We start from the raw sequence: 25,001 nt of genomic DNA on the forward strand, positions 1-25,001 counted from the left end.
GTGCTGAATTTTGATGATAGCTAAATTTTAATGGAAGAGAGAATTTTAAGTAAATCTTGGTGGATATGAGAATATTGGGACCCTTCAAGATCAGTATGGCTCTTGCAAATCTTAAAGTGAAAATCAGTCAATCTCTGCAATTTGAGCGGAAAGAAACACATTTTACAGCTGTCATGTGAGCAGAGACCTGACTTAAACTAAAGCAGTTCTCTACCTCATGACATTAGTCAAGTAGATCAAGCTACTTCTATATATTAGAAAATAAAGAGTCACAGGCCAGGCACGGTGACTCATGCCTGTAATCTTAGCACTTTGGGAGGCCGAAGCAGGTGGATCACCTGAGGTCAGGAGTTCCAGACTAGCCTGGCCAACATGGTGAAACCCCATCTCCACTAAAAACACAAAAAAAATTAGCCATGCATGGTGATGTGTGCCTGTAGTCTCAGCTACTCGGGAGGCTGAGGCAGGAGAATCGCTTGAACCTGGGAGGCAGAGGTTGCAGTGAGCTGAGATCATGCCACTATAGCTGCAGCCTAGGTGTCAGAGTGACCTCGTCTCAAAAAACAAAAAAGATAGTCATAGAGAACTTTATCCTAGTTATTCCAACTTCATAAGCTCTACCTAACAAAACTTACATGGATTATTAAAGGCAGATGAAATTTGGCTTAGAAACTTTTTCCCTCAGGTATTTTATTATATTATTATTTATTATAGTATTTATTATATTAGTAAATATCTCTTTTTAAAAATAGTATTTATGACTACTTAAATTCTGCCCTGGTGTATTTTAGGAATGTGGGATCATTTAATGTACTGTTTAGTCAAGTTTGAGCTTTGTGGTGTTGATAGAAGCCAACAAGATGGCTTTTATTTTATTATACACATGGACTTCAGGAACATGTGTCAGTACTCCCTGGGATCATGTTCCTCACTTAACTTTTAAAAAATTATACAGTAATTCACTCATACACTCACATTGTAGAAATCAATATGTTACCAACAAAGCTGAAGATCCCTTGAAGGCTACCCACAATCCCAATCCCTTCTCCTTGGTGTGTTTCCTTCCAAACCTTTTCCTATACCTGTTTCTTTCTTACTGTTTCTTACTCATATATAGTATGATATATATGTTATGTATACTATTAAATGTATGATATTATTTTGTCTTCATTAAAGATTTTCTCTATGCATCATTTTGCAGGTGGCTTTTTTAATGCAATAAAGCCATACTGTTATTTAAAAAAAAAAAGTTATTACAGAAATAGTATAAATACTTTGGAAAAATTTAGAAAACATAGTTAAGAAAAATAAAAAATAAAAACATCATATTGCCACCAGCCTGAGATCAACTCTGTAATATCTCAGTACATATCCTTCTACATACTTTACTTTTTTCCAAAATTAGTTCATAGTGTACATATTCTTTTGTAAATTTTATTTTATACCCTAAGTCATATTTAAATTTTCTCAGTTGACCCAGTTAGTTTGGTTTTGCATCTGGAAGTTATTGGCTTTGTCTCTTATAACTAGAACAGCCTCCTTTTTTTTTTTTTTTTTTTTGAGACGGAGTCTCGCTCTGCAGTAGTGTGATCTCGGCTCACTGCAACCTCCGCCTCCTGGATTCAAGCGATTCTCCTGCCTCAGCCTCCTGAGTAGCTGGGACTACAGGTGCCCACCACCACATCCAACCAATTTTTGTATTTTTAGTAGAGACGGCGTTTCACCATATTAGCAAGGCTAGTCTCGAACTCCTGACCTTGTGATCTGCCTTCCTTGACTTCCCTTCCTGGGATTATAGGCATGAGCCACCATGCCCGACCTCAGCCTCCTTTTTTTAAATGACATGACTTTTCTGTATCATGTTCTACTTTTTGGATTTGACAGGTTGCTTCCACATGGTATCATTATTTTGTCAAAAAATCACCTGTATTTTTTATAAGCTAGGTTTTTGATGTGACTAAAAGGTGATGCTGCGTTTATCACATTTGAAAAACAAACAGTATCTTGTTTTGGTTCTATTATTCATGATACTAGACTGACCTCTGGATTGAGGAACTGACAATCTGGTAGTTAATTGTACAATTAGGTTTTTCCCCTGTGACTTGAATGTAATCTAAATAATGTTACTTTGGCATTATATGAATGATGAATTTCACATCAGCCATCACCTAATAATTAATATCATTTGATAATACTTAACTGAATAGTTTTATTACAGTTAATGAAATAATATTTTTCTAATTTTATCACTTCTACGCTTCTTAATTGGCATTCTGATTGCATTTTTCCTTTGCTGGAGCTATTAGAGTCCCTGAAATGTGTTTCCTATGGGAAAGGCAGGATAAATGATTAGATTTTACTTTTTCATTACCAGTTTTCAAAGCAAGGTTTTTGTAAAATAGACACTTCATATGTTTCAAATGAATTTGTCTGTTCCTTTTTTAGTGTCATTATGGATTCAGTGTTTTGCAATCCACTATAATTGTTATACTTTTAATGCTCACATTCTCAGAAATTTGGCTAGTGGAAGCCCCTTAAACTTGCTTCTCTGTCTGTTTGACCTTAGCTTATTGATTTTGGGTAACACCCTTGCTTTCTGGCATTGCAGGATGCCCTTGTACTGTTTCTTTAGAAGAGTAATATTTTATGTTAAAAAACATGCATAGGTGCACACATACTCTGGGAAACACAAATACAAAAGACATTGTGGAGAATCCATCATGTGTTTACCAAACAATTACACTGCCCTTGCCATCTTTTCCTAGCTGCATCCACTCATCCTAAGAAAACAAGCCTGTTCCTAAAATTTTAAGTCCTTGCTCGTTTCCCCATTCTTTTTTTTTTTTTTTTTTTTTTTTTTTTTTTTGAGAGAAGCAAGAATATGAGTTTAATTTAACGTCAACAATGACACTGTGTAACAGCACAGGGAAGAGGTAGTGGAGAGAGGTGGTCAGGCTTCCTGTTTCTTAACCAGCCTTGATTTTAACAGCAGAGCCCCAGCAACCTAGAAGTGCCTCACCTAGCCTCTTAATGGAGTGGGAAGGGGCAGGGACTTGGAAATTAGAGGCTCAAAATGTAAAGAAGGCTGATGGCAAGCCTGAGGAGAGGCCTGGAAATGAGGGAAGGGCTGAGGGCTGTGAGGACTCCTCACACGAAGACCCTAGTGCAGATCTTCAGCAGTGAACATGCCCCTGGCCCTGCGCAGGATGGAGTCCTTGGTGGCATCATATGGGTGCTCCTTGGAGGGGGTCTCCAGGACAGTGGGGATGGAGTGCTGGTGGGCGTCCAGGGCCTGCCGCACCGTTTCTGCTATGTACTGGTTGATGAGGATGATACCGATGTCATCCTGGTTTAGAAATTGCCAGAAAGTGTCTTTGATCTCATGAATGGTTGTATCCTTCTCCATCACCAGGAAATTGGGGTGGCAGTTCTTGTTAAGCTCCCCTATGCCGCCCAGCAGGAAACGAGTCACTGTGTCCTCGTCTCCCATCACTGTGATGAGCTTCCCTCTTTCCGCCATCCTCGCAGCCGGGTAGAGCTCACCCCAGAGCACCAGAAGCCACTCTCATTTCCCCATTCTTAACACATGTACAAACCCAAGAAGACTTAAAGAGAATTGTGTACTTTTTGATTTTCTTTAGATCTTGTCTGATTTGGATTCAGAACACATATAATGATTTTAAAGAGTTGATTTCATTGAATTTAGAATATTCAGCTGTGTTTCTGTAGTCTGAGTCTTGAAGAAAAAAGAAAATTTATTATGCTAAGAATAAGTACCTCAAACTTTCCAGGTAATGATAGATGAAAAAGAGCACATAGAAAAACTCAGAATTGGCTGGGTGCTGTGGCTCACACGTGTAATCCCAACACTTTAGGAGGTTGAGGCAGGCAGATCACCAGAGGTCAGGAGTTAAAGATCAGCCTAGCCAACATGGTGAAACCCCGTCTCTGCAAAAATACAAAAATCAGCTGGTTGTGGCGGTGGGTGCCTGTAATCACAGCTACTGGGGAGACTGAGGCGGGAGAATCACTTGAACCCAAGAGGTGGAGGTTGCCATGAGCCGAGATCGTGCCACTGCCCTCCAGTCTGTGTGATAGAGCAAGAATCCATCTCAAAAAAAAAAAAAAAAAAAAAAAACTCAAAATTAGTAAGCCTTGGATGTGAGACAGGGTTTTTGAGTTCACAGTATTCTTCATGCCAATTTGCCAGTTCTTCCCCTTAGATGGTATAAAGAGACAAAAAATTCTTCAGAGGAAGTAAATAGGCCAGAAGGAGAATTTAATGACACAGCCTAATAGTTGTTTTTAATGAAGGATGGGAGCCCTCTGTTGGGCTTTAAGGAAATTTTTTTTTTTTTTTTTTTTGAGACGGAGTCTCGCTCTGTAGCCGGGGCTGGAGTGCAGTGGCCGGATCTCAGCTCACTGCAAGCTCCGCCTCCCAGGTTTACGCCATTCTCCTGCCTCAGCCTCCCGAGTAGCTGGGACTACAGGCGCCGGCCACCTCGCCCGGCTAGTTTTTTGTATTTTTTTTAGTAGAGACGGGGTTTCCCGGTGTTCGCCAGGATGGTCTCGATCTCCTGACCTCGTGATCCGCCCGTCTCGGCCTCCCAAAGTGCTGGGATTACAGGCTTGAGCCACCGCGCCCGGCCAGGAAATTTTAAAATTCAGTTTAAAAGCTTAGTTGAGAGGCTTCAGCCTTTATGCATTTTTACATATTTAATCTTAATTTCCTCCAATAGGCTGAGTATCGGGTACAGGGAATAATAGAAAATGTATTTTTTTTTTTTTTTTTTAGCATACCTGGAACCCAGGTCTTTTGAAGACATCTAATCTGTTATGCTTTGTCATACCACAAAGCTATATTATATTGTTCCTGACCAAAAGAAATTCTAGATTGTGGATCTAAAAATACAGTTTTAAGTATTTGATAATTTTGTGTTTTGACAATGTAAGATCTTTTAAGTGGCAGAACCTGATGCAGCATCCTTATATATCATTTATTCATTTGTCATATATTTCCCTCAAATGGTACCACCTATTGTTTTACCTGTTTTGTTTGGTTGGTTTTATATTTTGAAAGTGAAAATAATCACTAGATTAGATTTATTTTACTTATTGTCTGTTCTTATCTTTCTTACAAACTCTTTTTTTTTTTTAGTGGATTATCAAACATTTTTGCGGGAAAGTCAAACCATCACTGCCATGTATCTGCATATGAAAAATCTTTCCCTATTAAACCTGTTCCAAGTCCATCTTGGAGTGGTTCATGTCGTCGAAGCCTTTTGAGCCCCAAGAAAACTCAGAGGCGACATGTTAGTACAGCAGAAGAGGTAAGGAAAACCTGTGACAAAAGCTACTAAAAGTTAGGATCTTTCCCTACATTGAGCTGTTTGCTCCCTATTAATAATTAGATGTTTAAGAACCATTCAATTTTATCCTTCCTGTGCTTTTTCTGTCTGAATTACTCTTTTTGAGTATTATCATCTATTCTAAAGAGATTACAGAGATGTTTTATCAGGACTTCATTATTTGTCTTACTTTTATATTTACTATTCCTGCTGTACAACTGACTTGACTTAATCTTTAGTGTTGCCTGAATGGTTTCTCATACATCAAACTCTCTCTCTCTTTGATCTTTGCTAGACCCTTCCTAAACCCTTGTCTTCTGTGGAAAAACTGTTAGTCTTCCTCAGCAGTTTTTGATAAAATTTGATTTTGGTCCAGGTGAGGTGGCTCACGCTTATGATCCCAGCACTGTGGGAGGCCAAGGCAGGTGGATCACTTTAGTCCAGGAGTTCGAGACCAGCCTGGGCAACATGGAGAAACCCTACTCTACAAAAAATATAAAAATTAGGCAGGCTTGGTGACTCATGCCTGTACTCCTAGCTACTGGAGAGGCTGACGTGGGAGGATTGCTTGAGCCCAGGAGGTTAAGGCTGCAGTAATCTGTGATTGTGTCACTGCACTCCACCCTGTGCATCAGAGTGAGACCCATCTCAAAAAAAATTTTTTTGTTTTAATTTGATGAAATACCTGTTCTTACTAGAAACAATTTTTCTTCAATATAAGAGAAAAATCAAGAAGCTAGTTAAACAATTTATATCCTTTTATTATGAGTAAGACCTTTTTTGAAGTTACAGACTCCTGAAAAGAAAGATGTTCTGTTGACACTTGGGTTGTTATATTCATTCAGTAAACCTAAAAGAAAAGTCAATTTCATGAATATAATATAGCATATAATTCGCATGACAGAATGTGTGCACATGTCTGTTAGATTACATATTTAATGTATGTCTAATTGCTATGGTTGCTTGGAGATACAAATGAATAATAATTACCTTACATTTAAATAGCATTAGTGCTTCCAGTGTATTTTCCATGTATATTATTGTTTTTAATCCTTTTAACTCAGCAAAATAGGTAGAGATGAGGTAATAGTCATGTTTTACAGATTTGGAAAATAAGAGTCATAGGTTACATGACTAGTAAATGGCAGGCCTAGAACCGAGAACTTCTGAGGAGGTTTGGTCAAGTATGCTTTCTGTTGTCCAACACAGCAATATGGTTCCTGCCCAATGAAGCTTACTGAGTATGGAGTCAAAAATACAGCATTACATGCTAAATAATTACATAATTTGGTAATCAGTGATCTCTTAGGTGTCAAAACTTGATTATTTGTGATATGGTTAGTAAAAATCCTGTTCATATTTTTGGTTTAAAGTTTGTATTGAATCTAAAACGTTTGGCTGGGCACGGTGGCTTATGCTTGCAATCCCAGCACTTTGGGAAGCCAAGGCAGGAGGATTGCTTGAAGCCAGGAGTTTGAGACCAGCCTAGGCAACATAGTGAGATCCTGTCTCTACAAAATAAATTAGCTGGGCATGGTGGCAGGTGCCTGTAGTTCCAGCTGCTCAGGAGGCTGAAGGAGGAAGATCATTAGAGCCCAGGATTTCAAGGCTGCGGTAAGCTGTGATTGTGCCACTGCACTGCAGCCAGGGTGACAGAGCAAGACACTGTCTCAAAAAAAAAAAAAAAAAACAAAAAAACCAGAAAAAACCAACATTCAAGTGGAGCGTGGCAGAACTACTAAGTCATTTAGCAGGGTAAGGGATAGACAAGAAACTGGCAACATTTGCCTTTGGTGGTAAAGCTGAACAACAATGATAAAAAGGAGATATTTTAAAAAATAAACATTTTTTTTTTTCATTACACAAATTTTCATGTCATCTTTGTGCAGGGACCATGCTAATCTTTATATTGTTCCAGTCTTAGTATGTGTGCTCCTAAAGTGAGCCCAAGATTTATTTTTCATTATACCTTTTATGTTATTGAATTTTATATTATATTTAAATTATTTTATGCATAAATAATTAATGGAGTTGTGGGGTTTGTGATTATGCTGGAGTCTAGACAGCCTAAAGGGTACAGAGAGACTTTGTGGAGGAGACAGCAGCAGCATGACAGCTGGGTACAGGGCTCCTAACCCCCCCCGCCCCATGTTTCTGTTGCTCAGTCTCACCAGGATCCTTTAATTCTGTGTTCATTGTAAGTTTGCCATTCACCTACCAGCTCTGTGGACTGTTCAGCCTTTCTTCCTTTTGCCTCCTCTGCCAGCCTGAGGACTGGGGGTTGCTTGGGCAATTTTACCCTTCCAAACAGCCCTCCAGGCCACTACTAGTCGGGTCAATGGAGAACATGAAGCTGGAGTTTGCCTTCCTCCTGTAGTTCAAAGAAGAAGCTAAGAATCTAATCTATGAAACAAGTGATGCAGGAAATTTTGCCTGTTTTTAGTTCTATGTTCTCCTAGTATGAAAGTTGAGCCACCTGTACTACAGAATAAGCCATATAACATGAGTAATACAAAATATTGGGCCAAACTTTATTATCAAACTTTCAACAAATTTATTTAGATGTTTATTTTTGGATATTACAAATAATTCAGATATAATACTTTTAAACCCTGGGACTAAATTTATTGATGGGAACTTACAAACTGGATGAAAAGTCACTTTCCATGAAACGTTGGGATCCTCAACAGAGGTACATTTGGTTATGTTAAAGGAAGATGTATTAACCTTAATGCCGGATTTGTCCGTCAACTTCAGGAATATGAAGTCTTCTACAAAATTAACAATTAAGATGATGTCACCACTGCACTGCTCAGTCTTGCAACAGAGGTTTGAAGAGAACACATGAAGAAGAATTTAGGTATATGCAAGCAGTGGCTGTGCAGAATGGCTGACTCAAGAGGCAACATCAAAAAGCTGTGCTATTCAGTAGGGTAATGGCTAGCCACCAGCACTGTTTAAATTAATTCAAATTCAAATTTAAAATTCAGTTGCTCAGTGACACTAGCCACATTTTAAGTATTCATTAGCCACATGTAGCTAGTGGTTACCATATTAGACAGGGCAAATATAGAACATTTCTATTATTACAGAAATTTCTGTTAGACAGTGCTGTTATAGAGGATATAAAGTTCTGTTTGGAAAAGAGAAAATACTTGTGACAATAAAAATGTAAAATGGCAAAAACACAAGTAGTTTCTTTTCATTTACATGTTGCTTCTAGATATGCTTCTTTGCAAATTATTGAGCAACGTTTTAAGATACTGGACTTTTGTAATAGGTGACAGTGATGGTTTTATACTTTTCTTAGAAATGCTTTACAGTTTTGTCATAAGTCAAGCATTTGGGACTCAGAAAATTATTGAAATTTGCACTTTTCATATTTTATATGGTATAAAGTTATTACTTTAAACAAAATGAAAATTAGGAGCATTTATAAAGTTATTGGGGGTAATTTATAACAAAACAGTTTATCAGTGTCCTAAAATTTATTTGTGCTCTCTATTAAAGTTTTATAATTTTACAGTTCTTTTATGATGGAGCCTTTTTTTTTTTTTTAATTATACTTTAAGTTCTAGGGTACATGTGGATAACGTGCAGGTTTGTTACATATGTATACCTGTGCCATGTTGGCGTGTGCACCCATCAAGTCGTCAGCACCCATTATGATGGAGCCTTTTATAGAAACATCACCTAACTGCAGGACTCTGTCCCTTTTAAAAAATATAATTCAGCACCTTAATTATTTTTATACTTCAAAACACTCGTCTTAGTATTTTTTCAGGTTTTAAAATGTAACATTAGCTAGCTTCTTTAACTTTATCATGCTATGCAATTATTGCTTCCTTTCCTCTTAAGATCCTAATTTTCTTTTTTTATTTGAGACGGAGTATTGCTCTCTTGCCCAAGCTGGAGTACAGTGGCGCAATCTTGGCTCACTGCAACCGCCGCCTCCAGGGTTCAAGCGATTCTCCTGCCTCAGCCTCCTGAGTAGTTGGGACTACAGGCGGGCACCACCACGCCCGGCTAATTTTTTGTATTTTTAGTAGAGATGGAGTTTCACCATGTTAGCCAGGATGGTCTCGATCTACTGACCTCATGATCCACCCGCCTCGGCCTCCCAAAGTGCTGGTATTACAGGAGTGAGCCACTGCACCCAGCCCCTAATTTTCTTATTCAGTAAAGAACAGTTAGGGCTTTTTTAAATTTTAATTTATTTTATTTTATTTTATGAAATAGAGTCTCAGTGTGTCACCCAGGCTGGAATGCAGTGGCGCAATCACAGCTCACTGCCACCTCAACGTCCTGGCTCAAGTGATTCTCCCTCTTTTGCCTTCTGAGTAGCTGCAACTACAGGCACACGCCAGTATGCAGCTAATTTTTTAAAATTTTTGATGTAGAAACAGGGTCTCACTTTGTTGCCCAGGCTGGTCTCAAACTCCTGGGCTCAAGCCTTGACTTCCCAAAGAGTTGGGATTATAAGTGTGAGCCACTGTGCTTAACAAAAAGAACAAAAAACAGTTTAACAAGTAATTTAACAGAGAAAGATGTTTTCTTTTACTGATAGTACCAGATGGTCCAAAAAAGATTTTTGTTTAAAGTTTTAGGTAACTTTCATTTTGGCAAAGCGAGAAAAGTTACATGTGTTATTTTGGGAAAGGAAGAAATAAGATTGCCACTGTTTGCTGACAACATGATCTTATATATAGAAAACCCTACAGATGCCACCAAAAAACTGTTCAAACTATTAAATGAATACAGTGTATGTATGTGTGTATATATATATAGTATATGTATATATGTGTATATGTGTGTGTATATATATAACCCTACAGACTCCACCAAAAAACTGTTAGAACTATTAAATGAATACAGTATAGTTGTAGGATACAAAACAACACACAGAAATTAGTAGTATTTCTATGCACTGTTAACCATGAACTGTGCAAAAAAGAAATCAAGAGAACAATCCCATTTACAATAGCTACAAAAAAAAATCAAATTTAACCAAGGAATTAAAAGACCTATATACTGAAAAACATACATTGTTGAAAGAAATTGAAGATACAATTAAATGAAAAACTATTCTGTGTTCATGGATTGGAAGAATTAATATTGTTTAAATGGCCATACTACTCAAAGCAATCTGCAGATTCAGTGCAATCCCTATCAAAATTTCAATGTTATTTTTCATAGAAAAAAATGGTAAAATTCATATGAAACCACATAAATCCCTGAATAGCCAAGGCAATTATGAGCAGAAAGAACAAAAAAGAAGCTACCACACTAGCTGATTTCAAACTATACTACCAAGCTATAGTAATTAAAACGGCATGGTATTAGAAATAGACATCAGCCAATGAAACAGAATAGGAAACCTAGAAATGAACCCGTTATGCCTGTCATGGGGGGGGGGGAGGGGGGCGGGATAGCATTAGGAGATATACCCAATGTAAGTGACGAGTTAACAAGTGCAGCACACCAACGTTGCACATGTATACATATGTAACCTGCATGTTGTGCACATGTACCCTAGAACTTAAAGTATAATTAAAAAAAAAAAAATGAACCTGTTATATAGCTAGTTAACTGATTTTTGACAAAGGTACCAAGACTACACAAAGGGAAAGGACAGTCTCTTCACTAAATGGTATTGGGAAAATTGTATTTCCATAGAATGAAATTAGGTCCTTATACCATATACAAAAATCAACTAAAAATGGAATAAAGACTTTAAGACTAGAAACTCTAAAACTGCTAGAAGAAAATGGGAAAAACTACACAACAGTGGTCTTGGCACTGATTTTTTTGGATTTGCATGCAAAGTCACAGACAACAAAAGCAAAAGTAGGCAAATGTGAGTACATCAAACTAAAGAGCAAAGGAAACAATTAACAGTGTACAGAGACAACCTACAGATTGGAAGAAAATATTTGCATCCATTCTATAAGGGGTTGATACTCAAAATATATAAGGAACTCAACTCAATACCAAGAAAACAAAACTGTTAAAACATAGGCAAGACATTATCCTAGGCAAACTGATGCAGAAACAAAACCAAATACCGCATGTTCTCACTTATAAGTGGGAGCTAAATATTGGGTACAAATGGACATAAAGATGGGAGTGGTAGACCCTGGGGACTACAAGATGAGAGAGTGGGAGGAGACCAAGGGTTAAAAAAATACATACTGGTGGCTGGGTGCTGTGGCTCATGCCTTTAGTCCCAGCACTTTGGGAGGTTGAGGCGGGCAGATCATGAGGTCAGGAGTTTGAGACCGTTATGGCCAACATGGTGAAACACCATCTCTACTAAAAATACAAAAAAAATTGGCTGGGCGTGGTGGTGCACACCTGTAGTCCCAGCTACTCGGGAGGCTGAGGCAGGAGAACGGCTTGAACCAGGGAGGCGGAAGTTGCCACGAGCCGAGATTGTGCCACTGCACTCCAACCTGATGACAGAGACTCCGTCTCAAAACAAAACACACACACACAAAAAAAAACCCCTACATATTGGGTGCTGTGGCTCATGTCTGTAATCCCAGCACTTTGGGAGGCCAAGGTGGGCAGATCACTTGAAGTTAGGAGTTCGAGACCAGCCTGGCCAACATGGTGAAACCCTGTCTGTACTAAAAATTAAAAAGCCGGGGTGTGGTGGCGTGCACCTATAGTCCCAGCTATTCCAGAGGCTGAGGCAGGGGAATCACTCGAACCCGGCAGGTGGAGGTTGCAGTGAGCCGAGATGGCGCCCCGGCACTCCAGCCTGGGCTGGTCAGGAGATCAAGACCATCCTGGCTAACACGGTGAAACCCCGTCTCTACTAAAAACACAAAATATTAGCCAGGCATGGTGGCGGGCACCTGTAGTCCCAGCACATATTGAAATATCACGGTACAAGATGCCGCTAACCCTGACATAATGTTTAAAATTATTTTGTGAGGATTGGTGGTTGTATTAAACTGTATATAAGATTAAAAATAAATTGCCAGGGCATATTACTAAGTGCTAGTGAACACAGCCCATTGAGTCATGGGACCTGTATAGAATTGATGCTTTGCCAGAGTTATAAGTTCTTATATAATCTGGTTCTCTGTCAGGTGATCTCATTTCTTCCTACTCTTCTGATTCACATGGACCTTACTGTTTTTGGAACGCATTAAGCACCTTCCCCTCTCAGGGCTTGGCATTTGTTGTTCCTCTATTTGGAATATTCTTTTATATGTTTCTAGGACTGACTTCTTGCCTTGGCTTTAGGTTTCTGTGGAAATACCACCTTTTTAAGAGAAATCTTACCTGTTCCTGCTGCTCTCCTTCCATAACTTTCCATTCTCTTACCCTTTAATTTTCTGCATTCTACCTGACTAATTTTTTGTTTAATTCCTTTCACTGCAATATAATCTCCATAAATACAGGAACTTTATTTTATTCGATGCATTCATTATCTTTAGTGACTGGAGCATAGTAGGTGTGCATGACAATGAATGAATGTTATGAAGTATATGGTTTTCCCTAAATGTAGTATTGGGGCTTAAAGGAAAAATAAATAAATAAATGTTGGAGATGAAAATTGTCTCTGGAAAGTAACTGCACTTAAATAAAATAGGAAACTGTTGGCAAGATATTCCACTCTAACTGTTTTGGACTATTCTGGTTACTTCCTTGTGATTTTTCTAACAGGTTTCAGGAATCAAGGGATTTGTTGGAATCCTAATTTAGAGGCCCTTTATTTCTGGGACTCTTTTTTGACTCAGAAGTGATTACCTGCTGCCTTTCTGGTTTTATAGCCTATAGCTTCTCTGCACTATTATTTAAATATATGTTCCATAATTTTTCAAAGTATATTATCTGGTATTTACTCAACCTCTCTTTTACACATTTGATAATTATATATATTTTTCTTTTTCTTTTTCTTTTTTTTTTTTTTTTTTGAGATGGAGTCTTGCTCTGCCCCCGGGCTGGAGTGTAGTGGCACGATCTTCGCTCACTGCAACCTTCGCCTTCCAGGTTCAAGTGATTATCCTGCCTCAGCCTCCCCAGTAGCTGGGACCACAGGCATGTGCCACTACAGCCAGTTTTTTTTAGTTTTTCTTTTGTAGAGTTGGGGTCTCACTATGTTGACTGGGCTGGTTTTGAACTTCTAGCCTCAAATGATCCTCCCCGCTTGTCCTCCCAAAATGCTGGAATTACAGGCATGAGCCACTGTGGCAGGCCCGTAATTCTTAATTATCTTAAGGATTCTGCCTGAGCTTTGGCAGAGCTAGGATTCCATTTACATGCTGGTTTGAGAAGTACTTGCCTTATTGCATGTGTTTAAACTGTTTTTTTGTTTGTTTGTTTGTTTTTATAGACAGTTCAAGAAGAAGAAAGAGAGATTTACAGACAGCTGCTACAGATGGTCACAGGGAAACAGTTTTCTATAGCCAAACCTACCACACATTTTCCTTTACACCTGTGAGTCACAGAAGCATATTTCAGATGAATTTAATTCTACAATTTATTATTTGATATTGAAACAATATTCTTCTCTTGCTAGGTCTCGATGTCTTAGTTCCAGTAAAAATACTTTGAAAGACTCACTATTTAAAAATGGAAACTCTTGTGCATCTCAGATCATTGGCTCTGATACTTCATCATCTGGATCTGCCAGCATTTTAACTAACCAGGAACAGCTGTCCCACAGTGTATATTCCCTCTCTTCTTATACCCCAGATGTTGCATTTGGATCCAAAGATTCTGATACTCTTCATCAACCCCATCATCACCACTCTGTTCCACATCAGCCAGATAACTTAGCAGCTTCAAATACACAATCTGAAGGTAAACATGGTATCATATAACTACATTTTTAGTCCTAATAGCCAATTAACTGTTTATTAGCTCTATTACAGGCAACATTGTAATATACATATAAATAAACATACACAGTTTGAGCATACCGAATCTGGAAATATGAAATCCAAAATGTTCCAAAATCTGAAACTTTATGAATACCAACATAATACTCTAAGGAAATGCTCAGTGGAGCATTTGGGGTTTTGGATATTTGGATTTGGGATGCTCAAATTGTATAATGCAAATATTCAAAAGTCAAAAAAATCCAAAATTTGAAACTTCTGGTCCCAACCATTTTGGATAAGGGATATGGAACTTGTAAGACATGTACTTCCATACTTTAAATACATATGATTCAGTTAACCATGCTATGAGTAAATTAAACCCACAAATAGGATATTCTTTTTTTCTTACCTCAAGATGCAAATGATTTGATACTTTTTATTTAAACAATTAACTTCCTAAGTAGAGGCTAGAGTCAGAGTATATATACTCAGCCCAATTGCTTCAGCACTTTCTCTGTTTCTATGACTTTACAGTGGTAAGTAAGAATTCTGAAGTTGTAGGAGTTTTGAAACATCAGATAAATATTGAAGCTTAAGTACTTAGGTTTGTGCGTTTTAGAATGATTGTCAGCATTGGAAACAAAAAGCTTTCTACCTGATTTTCAACTAACTGAAATATTCACTCTCTTTGCATTCCAGTTAATTAAGGTTTTGTTGTGATAGATTTCTTTGTTTCCTTAATTTTCCCCTTCTTTAGGTATGTATTATGTATCAATTTATGGTATGTACTTAGGTATGTAACTTAAAACAAGTTTTAGGTTAAATGGTTAAACATCAGGGATTTTTTGATAGATGGAGCACTAGTCGTTCCCCTCCTTTCTCAGGTTGTTTGAGTTTTGTTTTTTTTATCTACTTGTCACTTTATGAGAATTCTCACTCAGGATTAAACTTTTTGGCAGCATCATTATGTAGCTACACATATCCATGAAGACTCTTGTTATATTTTGTGAGGTGATATACTGAGAACTGTAAAGGAAAAAAAAAAAGCCAAAAAAACCAAACTCCTTTAACCTCAGAAACATACATTGTGTTGCAGATATTATACAACTAAATTGAAACAAATATACTACATTGCACTGTTTAATTACTTTCCTTGTACCATTTAATAAATACTCTGAGGATCTAATCATAGCACTTTAGAAGAACGTGATTCCTGCCTTTGAGTAGTATTCAACAGAGAAAATACATAATAGAATGATAAAATTTGTACTTTTTAGATACCTCCTGGGGTGATATTTCCTTCCCTGTCCCCCTTCCCTCCTTCTTCCAGTTTCCTTCCCTCTTCCTTTCCTCTACCCCTTTCCTCCTTTCACCTAATTCAGTCTCATTGTAGATCATGAACTACAGTAGTTCCCCCTTATCTGTGGGGGGAGGATATGTTCCAAGACCCACCCCCAGCCAGTGGGTGCTTGAAACCATGGAGAGTATACTATATATACTATACCCTATACACATAATATACATACATACTTTTGATTATAAATTAGGTGCAGTAAGAGATCAACAATAACTAATAATAGAAAACTTATAACAATACACTATAATGAAAATGTTACTTTTTTCTTATTAAATCAAGAACTTTCCCACTTTCACTTAAAGGAAGTAGGTTTTTTGTTTTTTGTTTTTTTTTTTTTTGAGACTGAGTGTCACTCTGTCGCTCAGGCTGGAGTACAGTGGGACCACCTTGATTCACTGCAACCTCCATCTCCTGGGTTCAAGTGCTACTCCTGCCTCAACCTCTTGAGTAGCTGGGATTACAGGTGTGAGCCATCATGCCCAGCTAATTTTTGTATTCTTAGCAGAGACGGGGTTTCACCACGTTGGCCAGGCTGGGGAAGCACTTTTTACACCTTCTCTTTGGCATACCTGAATTGCCAGCATCATTACTTTTACCTTTTGGGGACGTTATTAAGTAAGGGTTACTGAACACAAGCACTGCTATACTGAGACTGATGACTGAGGTGACAACTAAATGACAGGTGGTGCATACAATGTGGATATGCTGGACAAAGGGATGATTTCATGCCTGAAATAGAGCTGGATAGAGATTTTTATCACATTACTTGGAATGGCATGCAATTTAAAATTTACTAATTATTTCTGGAATTTTCTATTTAATATATTTGTACCATGATTAACTACGAGTAACTGAAACCATAGAAACCAAAATTGCAGATGGAGGACTACCATGAAGACTTTTAAGGAATCCTGCCATTTTCTTGTTCTCCTGAAACAGACAGGAAGCACAGGGAGCAAGTGCAGCCTAGGAGTAGATGCTGAAGGGCCAATATGCTTGTATTTCCCAGGGACTTTCTTATTTGTGAAGCAAGTTCTTCACAAAGACCTATTTCTGTTCTCAGTGACAATGGACTTACCTCTCTTTCTCTCCCATCTGACCTTTGTTCTTATGTTATTTTTGTGGAAATAAAATACAGCAAAGTATGGAAACTTAAACTAAGATATCTAGAAAGTATAACTTTGTGGAGTTTTATTACTAATGAAATGCTCTTGTGTTTCTTTATTTAGGATCAGACTCTGTGATTTTACTGAAAGTGAAAGATTCCCAGACTCCAACTCCCAGGTAAACTTTGGAAAAAGCTTGTTCTTTATTAATTAATTAATTTTTTTGAGACGGAGCCTCGCTCTGTCACCCAGGCTGGAGTATAGTGGCGCAATCTTGGTTCACTGCAACCTCCACCTCCCTCGTTCAAGCGATTCTTCTGCCTCAGCCTCCCAAGTAGCTGGGATTACAGGCGCACGCCACCATGCCCAGCTAATTTTTGTATTTTTAGTAGAGATGGGGTTTTGCTGTGTAGGCCAGGCTGGTCTCGAACTCCTGACCTCAAGTGATCCACCCGCCTCGGCCTCCGAAAGTTCTGGGATTACAGGTGTGAGCCTATGCCTGGCCTAAAAGTTTGTTCTTAACATATTGTTTTGCCTTTCTTTAATCACAACTTTTTCACTAAAAGTTACACAATGTAAAACTACCTCAATTCAGACCTCTGTCACATATTACTTGAATTATTTCAGTGGCTTTATAATTGTTCTTCCTTCAGCCTCTATTTTGTTCTTCATTCCATCTTCCACCATACCATGTTCTTGAAACAATTCTTCTGCCTTGCTCTTTTTTCATTTGTTTTCGTTTTTGTTTTGAGACAGGGTCTTGCTCTGTCACCTAGGCAGGAGTGCAGTGTGGCACAATCATGGCTCACTGCAGCCTTGAACTCCTGGGCTCAAGCGATTCTCCTGCCTCAGCCTCCTCAGTAGCTGGGACCATAGATGCGTGCCACCTTACTTGGCTAATTTTTAAATTTTTCTTTTGTAGAGACGGGATCTCGCTATGTTGACCAGGCTGGTTTTGCACTCCTAGCCTCAAGCGATCCTCCTGACTTGGCCTTCCAAAGTGTTGGGATCATAGGTGTGAGCCACTGCACCTGGTCTACTTTGTTCTTTAGTCCATCTTCCATACTGCAGTCAGAGTGATCTTTCAGAATATGTGTCTGATCATTCATTAAAGGGGTTTAATGATTATTTGTTAACCTCCTTCAAGGGTGGTTTATTAGACATCGAATTAAGCCAGGCTCCTTACTATGCACTTACAAAGCACTTCTTTCACAAGCCTCACTTTCTCACTTTAACAAGTATTTACCGAGAGCCTACTGTGTGCCAGGTACTAGTATAAATATTGAGGATAATAGTGAACAATGTGAAGTCCCTATTCTCAAGAAGCTTGCATTCTACTTGAGGGGAAGGATGAAGGACAGATAGTGAACAAATAAACAAACGTATATGCCTTGAAGTGATAAGTGCTATGAAGAAAATTGAAGCAGGGTAATATATAGAGTAGGATTGAGAAGATACTATTTGTATAGGGTGGTCATGGAAAGTCTCTGATCCAGTGACTTGAGCAGAGACATGATGGAGGTAAGAGGGAGCCATATGGAAATATGGGACTCTTTCATGTGTTTTTATAAGCTGGACTATTTTCAGTTTGTAAATACAGTAAGCATTTCTTGCCTTCACATTCAGTGTTCTTTTTGCCTGGAATGTCCTCCATACCTCAACTTTGTCTGTCAGTAGTGTTTTATCTTTCAGGTCTCAATTCACATGTGAACTTCTGCATGAAACTTTACTTATCTGGAGGTATCAAATACTTCTTGCTCTGTGATCCAGTAGGTTACTATGATTGGTGTGCCTTTGCCATATATGGCTTTGGGAATTCAATTGCTAGGATGAGAATAACATCAGTTTTCTATTGAGAAGATTAAGGGTAATGAAATATTCTTTCTCATCTTAGTTCCCCTACTTCTTTGCAGCTCCCCCATGTGTTCTAAGCTTTAAATATTTCTTAAAATTCTCTATTTGTTAAGTCTTTGGGGGAGACTTCATAGTTTAGATTCTTTATTTCTTATATCTTTTTTTGGAGTCAGATCTGCCTTCTGATTTTGGGTTGGAAAAGGCTTCATGAAGCTTTGGACAATTTACTCTTCTGAACCTCAGTTTCCTTATCAATAAAATGCCAGTATTGATACCTTACACTTAATCGTGAAGATTAGCTTACAAATAAAACACTTATTTTTATATGTGCTTCATGTGAAATGCCACAAGATGTGTGCAGCTTTCTTGGGAAGAAGTTGATCTGTCAGGTAAAGAGTTGATCTCAGTTCCTTAATGGTTCTTTACTAAAACTGCCTTTCATTTACGGAGGATTTCTCCTAGTGATGACTAAAGAATGAGTTGGCAGGAAAAATGGTCTGTAGGGTAAGGCTGTTTGAGTGATGCTCTTTGTCAAAGTTGGAGCCTACTCTGCTGATGCTTGGTTTATTGGCTCTCTACTCTTAATTCTCCACTACTGCCTCCCAGTTAAGTTCCAGTAATGAAGATCTGCTTTTATTTCCCAGAATATGCTATGCTGTGTCATACCTCTTTGCCGTTATACTTTCTGTTTGTTCTGTCTGGATGTCCCTTTGTCTCTCTGTCTACTTGATAAGCTCTTACTTTGCTTTCTTTTCTTTTCTTTTTTCTTTTCCTTTTCTTTTCTTTTCTTTTCTTTTCTTTTCTTTTCTTTTCTTTTCTTTCTTTCTTTCTTTCTTTGTGTGTGTGTGTGTGTGTGTGTGTGTGTGTGTGTGTGAGAGAGAGACAGAGTCTTGCTCTATCACCCAGGCTGGAGTGCAGTGGCACAGTCTCTGCTCACTGCAACCTCTGCCTCCCGGGTTCAAGCAATTCTCGTGCCTTACCCTCCAGGGTAGCTGGGATTACAGGCACATGCCACCACACCCAGCTAATTTTTGTGTTTTTAGTAGAGATTGGGTTTCACCATGTTGGCCAAGCTGGTTTTGAACTCCTGACCTCCGGTGTTCCACCCACCTTGGCCTCCCAAAGTGCTGGAATTACAGGCATGAGCCACCATGCCTGGCCTTAATTTTGCTTTTCAAAATCTCACCCAGGTGTTATTTTTTTTTCTCAGAAGATTTCTTTGACTTCGCCAGATAACATTAGTTTTTCTTTCCATCCTTCTACCTTGTTTGTTACTAATACCTTTGTACCTGTCACCCATTGCTGGTCATGGTGCTTGGCATATGATGGGTGCTTAGTGAATAAATCTTTGTTAGATAAATGAGTTTCCTAGGTAGGCTGAAGTGCTTTCTTGAGTAGCCCAAGTACTCATTTCCCCCCGGCTTTTTTTTTTAATGCTTTGATCTATTGAAAGGCACAGTCGAAAGAATACAGTCTTTGGAATTGGACAGATAAGACTTCTAATCCTGGCTTTTCAAGATAAATAATCATTTTGAACCTCCTTTTTCATTTCTGTACAGTATGAGTAATAATTCTTTTTTATATATTATGTTGAGGTTTAAATAATATGGGCATTTTCATTAGGCTTAACTAATACATAAAACATCTAGAGCAGAGTTTTACATGTGGAGCACTAAGTATGTGCTCAAAAACAGTTGTAGTTATTATTACTATATGCCTCAATTATATGAGAAATAATACATCTCTTTGGAAAAGCAGATTTTCCCTGCATTTTGTTTTCCTGAGCCAGTGGATACCTTGATCCATTGAAGAAAACTGCTGGCCCCTACATTACTTGTTCATTCAAGAAATACTACATGGCTGGGCATGGTGGCTCATGCCTGTAATCCTAGCACTTTGGGAAGGCCAAGGTGGATGGATCACCTGAGGTCATGAGTTCGAGACCAGCCTGGCCAACATGGTGAAACCTCGTCTCTACTTAAAAAAAAAAAAAAAAAAAAATTAGCCGGATGTGGTGACGGGTGCCTGTAATCCCAGCTACTCAGGAGGCTGAAGCCAGAGAATCTCTTGAACCCGAGAGGTGGAGGTTGCATTGAGCCGAGATTGTGCCACTGTACTCCAGCCTGGGCAACAGAGTAAGAGTCAAAAAAAGAAAACTAAATGCCTACTATGTGCCAAGCACTATTCTAGTTGCAGAGGATTTTGTTTTGTTTTGTTTTGTTTTTAAGAGACAGAGTCTCCCTGTGTTGCCCAGTCTGCTCTTGAGCTCTTGGCTCAAGCAATCCTCCCTCCTCAGCCTCCTAAAGCACTAGGATTACAGGAATGAGCCACCATGCCTGGCCTCTGATCCAGGTCTCTTAACTCCCAATTTGATGCTGTTTACTTATTCTGTATATTTAAAAGTTTTCTTTGGAAAAGTGTTCACTCTTTTTCTTTTTGTTTCTGTGATAGATCCTGCCTAGTTAGAAGTTTGTAGATAAGGAAGTTTGAAAAAAACAAGAGGCTCTAGGACAATGAATCATGCCTGTGGCTCTGCTCAGCATATCACTTGGGTTGTCAGCAAGAGCCACATGGACCTAGAATTGACCTGTCATCTTTGGAATGAAGTTGTGTTGCTGATTCTCTGCTTTGGCTCATTGGCTTGTTAGCCATTTGATGTAGATTATTTTGTGGGTGGGGATTTTTAATAAATTTTTCAATCTGAATCATTTGGGAAGAGCAATGTTCTAGCTTAATGTATTATTTTGAGAAGTGATGTCCTCTTTCACGTAATGTTGGTCTCTCATGCAAGTAGGGAGCTATACCAAATATAATATCTCTGCTGAACTTTGGGTCACCTTTTTAACTAATATGTATCCATATGATTTTAACTAATATGTATGCGTAAGGACTGTGTCTCTTTATTTCCTAATTACAGTTATTTTATGTCATTTGGATTCCTTTTACTTATTCCATACTTGTAAAGCATTTGTATAAACTATTTAAATTATTGTTTTTATTGATGAAAATATTTTCATTTTCTCATAAGCCTCCTGCTCATTTGTCAAATTTTTCTTTTCCTACCCATAGTTCTACTTTCTTCCAGGCAGAGCTGTGGATCAAAGAATTGTAAGTTATTTTTGGTATCATTTTTCCTTCTCAATCACTTTGTTTTTTGCCAATAAGAAGTACCTGTTTAGGCTGGGTGTGGTGGCTCACGCCTGTAATCCCAGCACTTTGGGAGGCCGAGGCGGGTGGATCATCTGAGGTCAGGAGTTCAAGACCAGCCTGGCCAACATGGTGAAACCTCATCTCTACTAAAAATACAAAAATTGGCTGGGCGTGGTGGCACGCGCCTGTAATCCCAGCTTCGTGGGAGGCTGAGGCGGGAGGATTGCTTGAACCTGGGAGTCGGAGGTTACAGTGAGCCAAGATTATGCCACTGCACTCCAGCCTGGGCAACAGAGTAAGACTCCGTCTCAAAAAAAAGAAAAAAGTACCTGTTTATACTTTTAAGTTGATGAGTTTTCAAAATTTTGTTGGAGTTGGAACATTTCTACACTTATGTTTATTAAACCTATAACAATTGTTGAAGCTAAATTAAATTGGAAAAATAGAGTTAGCTATTATGTAGTAGGGACAATAAATGATCCTATTTTGGCATTTGTAAAACTAATTTATTGAATAATTCATATTTCTGGACTTTGCAAAATCACTGAAAGCATTTAGTCTTGTTTAAGGAACTTACTTTATTGAGTTATCCAAACCCCTTGGTCTCGGTAATTTTTAAAAAATCTATCAAAAATATAGTATTTGAATTAAACTTCAGCAATATCTTGTATTAGTTTCTCCTTTGGGGTTCAATCCCGTTTTCGGATTTCCGGACTGAAGTTTTGCTCTCATTATAATCTTAAAAGCATGTTAAGAAAAGAACTATGTGTTTACAAATGTTAACAAGTCATCTGTTCACATTTAGCAATGCACTGATATTTTTAGTAATTTCAGTAAAAATAGTTAGGGTGTGGTGGCTCACATCTGTAATCCTAGCACTTTGAGAGGCCAAGGTAGGGGGGTCGCTTGAGCCCAGGAGTTTGAGACCAGCCTGGGCACCATAGTGAGACCCTATCTCTATAAAAAATAATAATAATGTCCGTAAAAAGAGTAGAGTAATTTCAGTAATATTATGTGGTTTCACTCTATGTCTTAAAATAAGGATGATAAGTTAGTGTAAGGATTTTAGACTTTCTTTGTGAGGGTTCTGTATTTAACACTCAGTGTACGTCAACAATATGTTTGATACTGAGAGTGGTCTACATTTGGTCACATTCCTTTTCATTTTCTAGAACTAGTGTTTATGATTCTCGAGCACGAGAAAGATTGCGCCAGATTGAAGAACAGAAAGCATTGGCCTTACAGCTTCAAAACCAGGTAAAAAAGAAAATTGGAATAATATTGCAAATAAATAGTACATCGAAATAGAAACTATTTTGGAAAGTTACCCAGATTTGGGTAATTGCTGTTGTAATTCCAAGATCGTATGGTAGCATAGCATGTTATGAAATGTGGTAAATGTTCTCGGTCTGTTCAGTCAGTACTACTCATTGTACATAAGACAAATATACATAGTCCCCTACTTGTGATGGTTTGACTAATGATTTTTTGACTTTACAAAAAAGCGAAAGCAATAGGCATTTCAGCATGCTCCTTGACTTATGACAGGTTTATTGGGACATAACCCTATCATAAGTCAAGGAACAGCCACAGATTTCTTTATCCTGCTTATTCTGAAGTTTTATCTTTCAGAGATTGCAGGAGCGGGAACATTCAGTACATGATTCAGTAGAACTGCATCTTCGTGTACCTCTTGAAAAGGAGATTCCTGTTACTGTTGCCCAAGAAACACAAAAAAAAGGTCATAAATTAACTGATAGTGAAGATGAATTTCCTGAAATTACAGAGGTAAATTACATACACTTAATTTCTACACTACCAAGTATTATGTTTAGAAAGAATCTCTCGGACGAATTTCAAACATAAAAGCAATAGTGGTCAAGCACAGTGGCTCACGCCTGTAATCCCATCACTTTGGGAGGCTGAAGCGGGAGGATCACTTGAGGTCAGGAGTTCGAGACCAGCCTGGCCAACATGGTAAAACCCCGTCTCTACCAAAAATACAAAAATCAGCTGGGCGTGGTGGCAGGCACTTGTAATCCCAGCTACACAGGAGGCTGAGACAGGAGAATTGCTTGAACCCGGGAGGCAGAGGTTGCAGTGAGCCAAGATCGTGCCGCTGCACTTTAGCCTGGGTGATAGGCCAAGACTCCATCTCAAAAAAAAAAAAAAAATAAGCCGTAGAACACTTGGTATTTAAGTTTTCTTGTATATTTCTGCTTTCACTTATTTTACATACCAATCTGGGGTTTATTTTTAAAATATTGAAAATTTATGAAAGAACTGTTGGTGGCTTTTAACAACTTCAGTGGAGAAGCATTTAATACATTTGTCTTTCCTGTCATGTGCATTTTTACTTACTGCACACATACAATAGTTTGATCCTAAATTGTAAGCTGAGGTTTGCTCTTTTTTTAAGTAATAAAACCCATTATAGAAAATTTAGAAAATACATGGAGGTCTGTGTACATTTTTAGATAATCCGTTTCTTTATCCATACGTCTCTTTGAAACCTACCTTGTAGCTGGTGAGCATAACACACTTACTATAGTTGTACTGAATTCTGTATTTTATATTTTAAAAAAAGATCTCTAAGAAAGTAATTTCTAAAAGATACTGCCTTTACTCTCTTACTATAACCTTTCATGAAAAAATCTGTTTCTCAGGAAGTTGTTTGGACCAGAGATATAAAATATAGTTAATTTTTCTCATGGCTTAGAAAATTTGATAGCAGAAGGTTATTTCAGATTTTAGGAATTAATATGGAAACAAGGATCTGAATGTTGTGCTGAAAAAGAGAAGGGAGGACTAGATGAAGTGTAAAGAAGTAATCAGGGATTACTGGGAAGGAATAGAAACCAAAATGTTACATAGAAGTAAACTGATTAACAGTAAATTTATAAACAATCGAATGGTGATAAATATAGTCTGAGGATTTCATGGGGCTTGGTGAGAAATATGGTTTTCCTGAAGCCACGCATGTTTGATGTCTTGACACCTTTTGTTTTCTTAGGAAATGGAGAAAGAAATAAAGAATGTATTTCGTAATGGGAATCAGGATGAAGTTCTCAGTGAAGCATTTCGCCTGACCATTACACGCAAAGATATTCAAACTCTAAACCATCTGAATTGGCTCAATGATGAGGTAATATTGCATCTATTTTTACATACAAATAACAAACATTAAGTGGCAGTTAAATTAAGGCATTATCTCACTATTTCTCAAAATGTGGTCCATGGATGACCCGCATTGAAATCACCTCTCATAGGCCTCTTCATTCTTGTAACCATGAGGGAGTGTGGTGGAGACAGGCATTTTTAACAAACATCTCAGGTGTATTTAAGAGTC

The 25,001-nt window shown here is 38.1% G+C and overlaps 1 protein-coding gene across 3 annotated transcripts in view; it reads left to right on the forward strand.

Moving 5' to 3' along the window:
- The window catches only part of SENP1 (SUMO1/sentrin specific peptidase 1), a 62,173-nt gene that overhangs the window by 17,806 nt on the left and 19,366 nt on the right, over positions 1–25,001 (forward strand). For all 3 annotated transcript variants that reach the window (XM_011987652.1, XM_011987653.1, XM_011987651.1), the window contains exons 6-13: positions 5,159–5,330; positions 13,696–13,799; positions 13,882–14,165; positions 16,772–16,826; positions 21,572–21,610; positions 22,825–22,909; positions 23,285–23,440; positions 24,666–24,797. In XM_011987652.1, coding sequence (XP_011843042.1) covers positions 5,159–5,330; positions 13,696–13,799; positions 13,882–14,165; positions 16,772–16,826; positions 21,572–21,610; positions 22,825–22,909; positions 23,285–23,440; positions 24,666–24,797 — 1,027 coding nt within the window. The remainder of the gene's footprint in view (positions 1–5,158; positions 5,331–13,695; positions 13,800–13,881; positions 14,166–16,771; positions 16,827–21,571; positions 21,611–22,824; positions 22,910–23,284; positions 23,441–24,665; positions 24,798–25,001) is intronic.

Source organism: Mandrillus leucophaeus, unplaced genomic scaffold (assembly GCF_000951045.1).
Source record: "Mandrillus leucophaeus isolate KB7577 unplaced genomic scaffold, Mleu.le_1.0 Scaffold313, whole genome shotgun sequence".
NCBI classification, from domain to species: Eukaryota; Metazoa; Chordata; class Mammalia; order Primates; family Cercopithecidae; genus Mandrillus; species Mandrillus leucophaeus.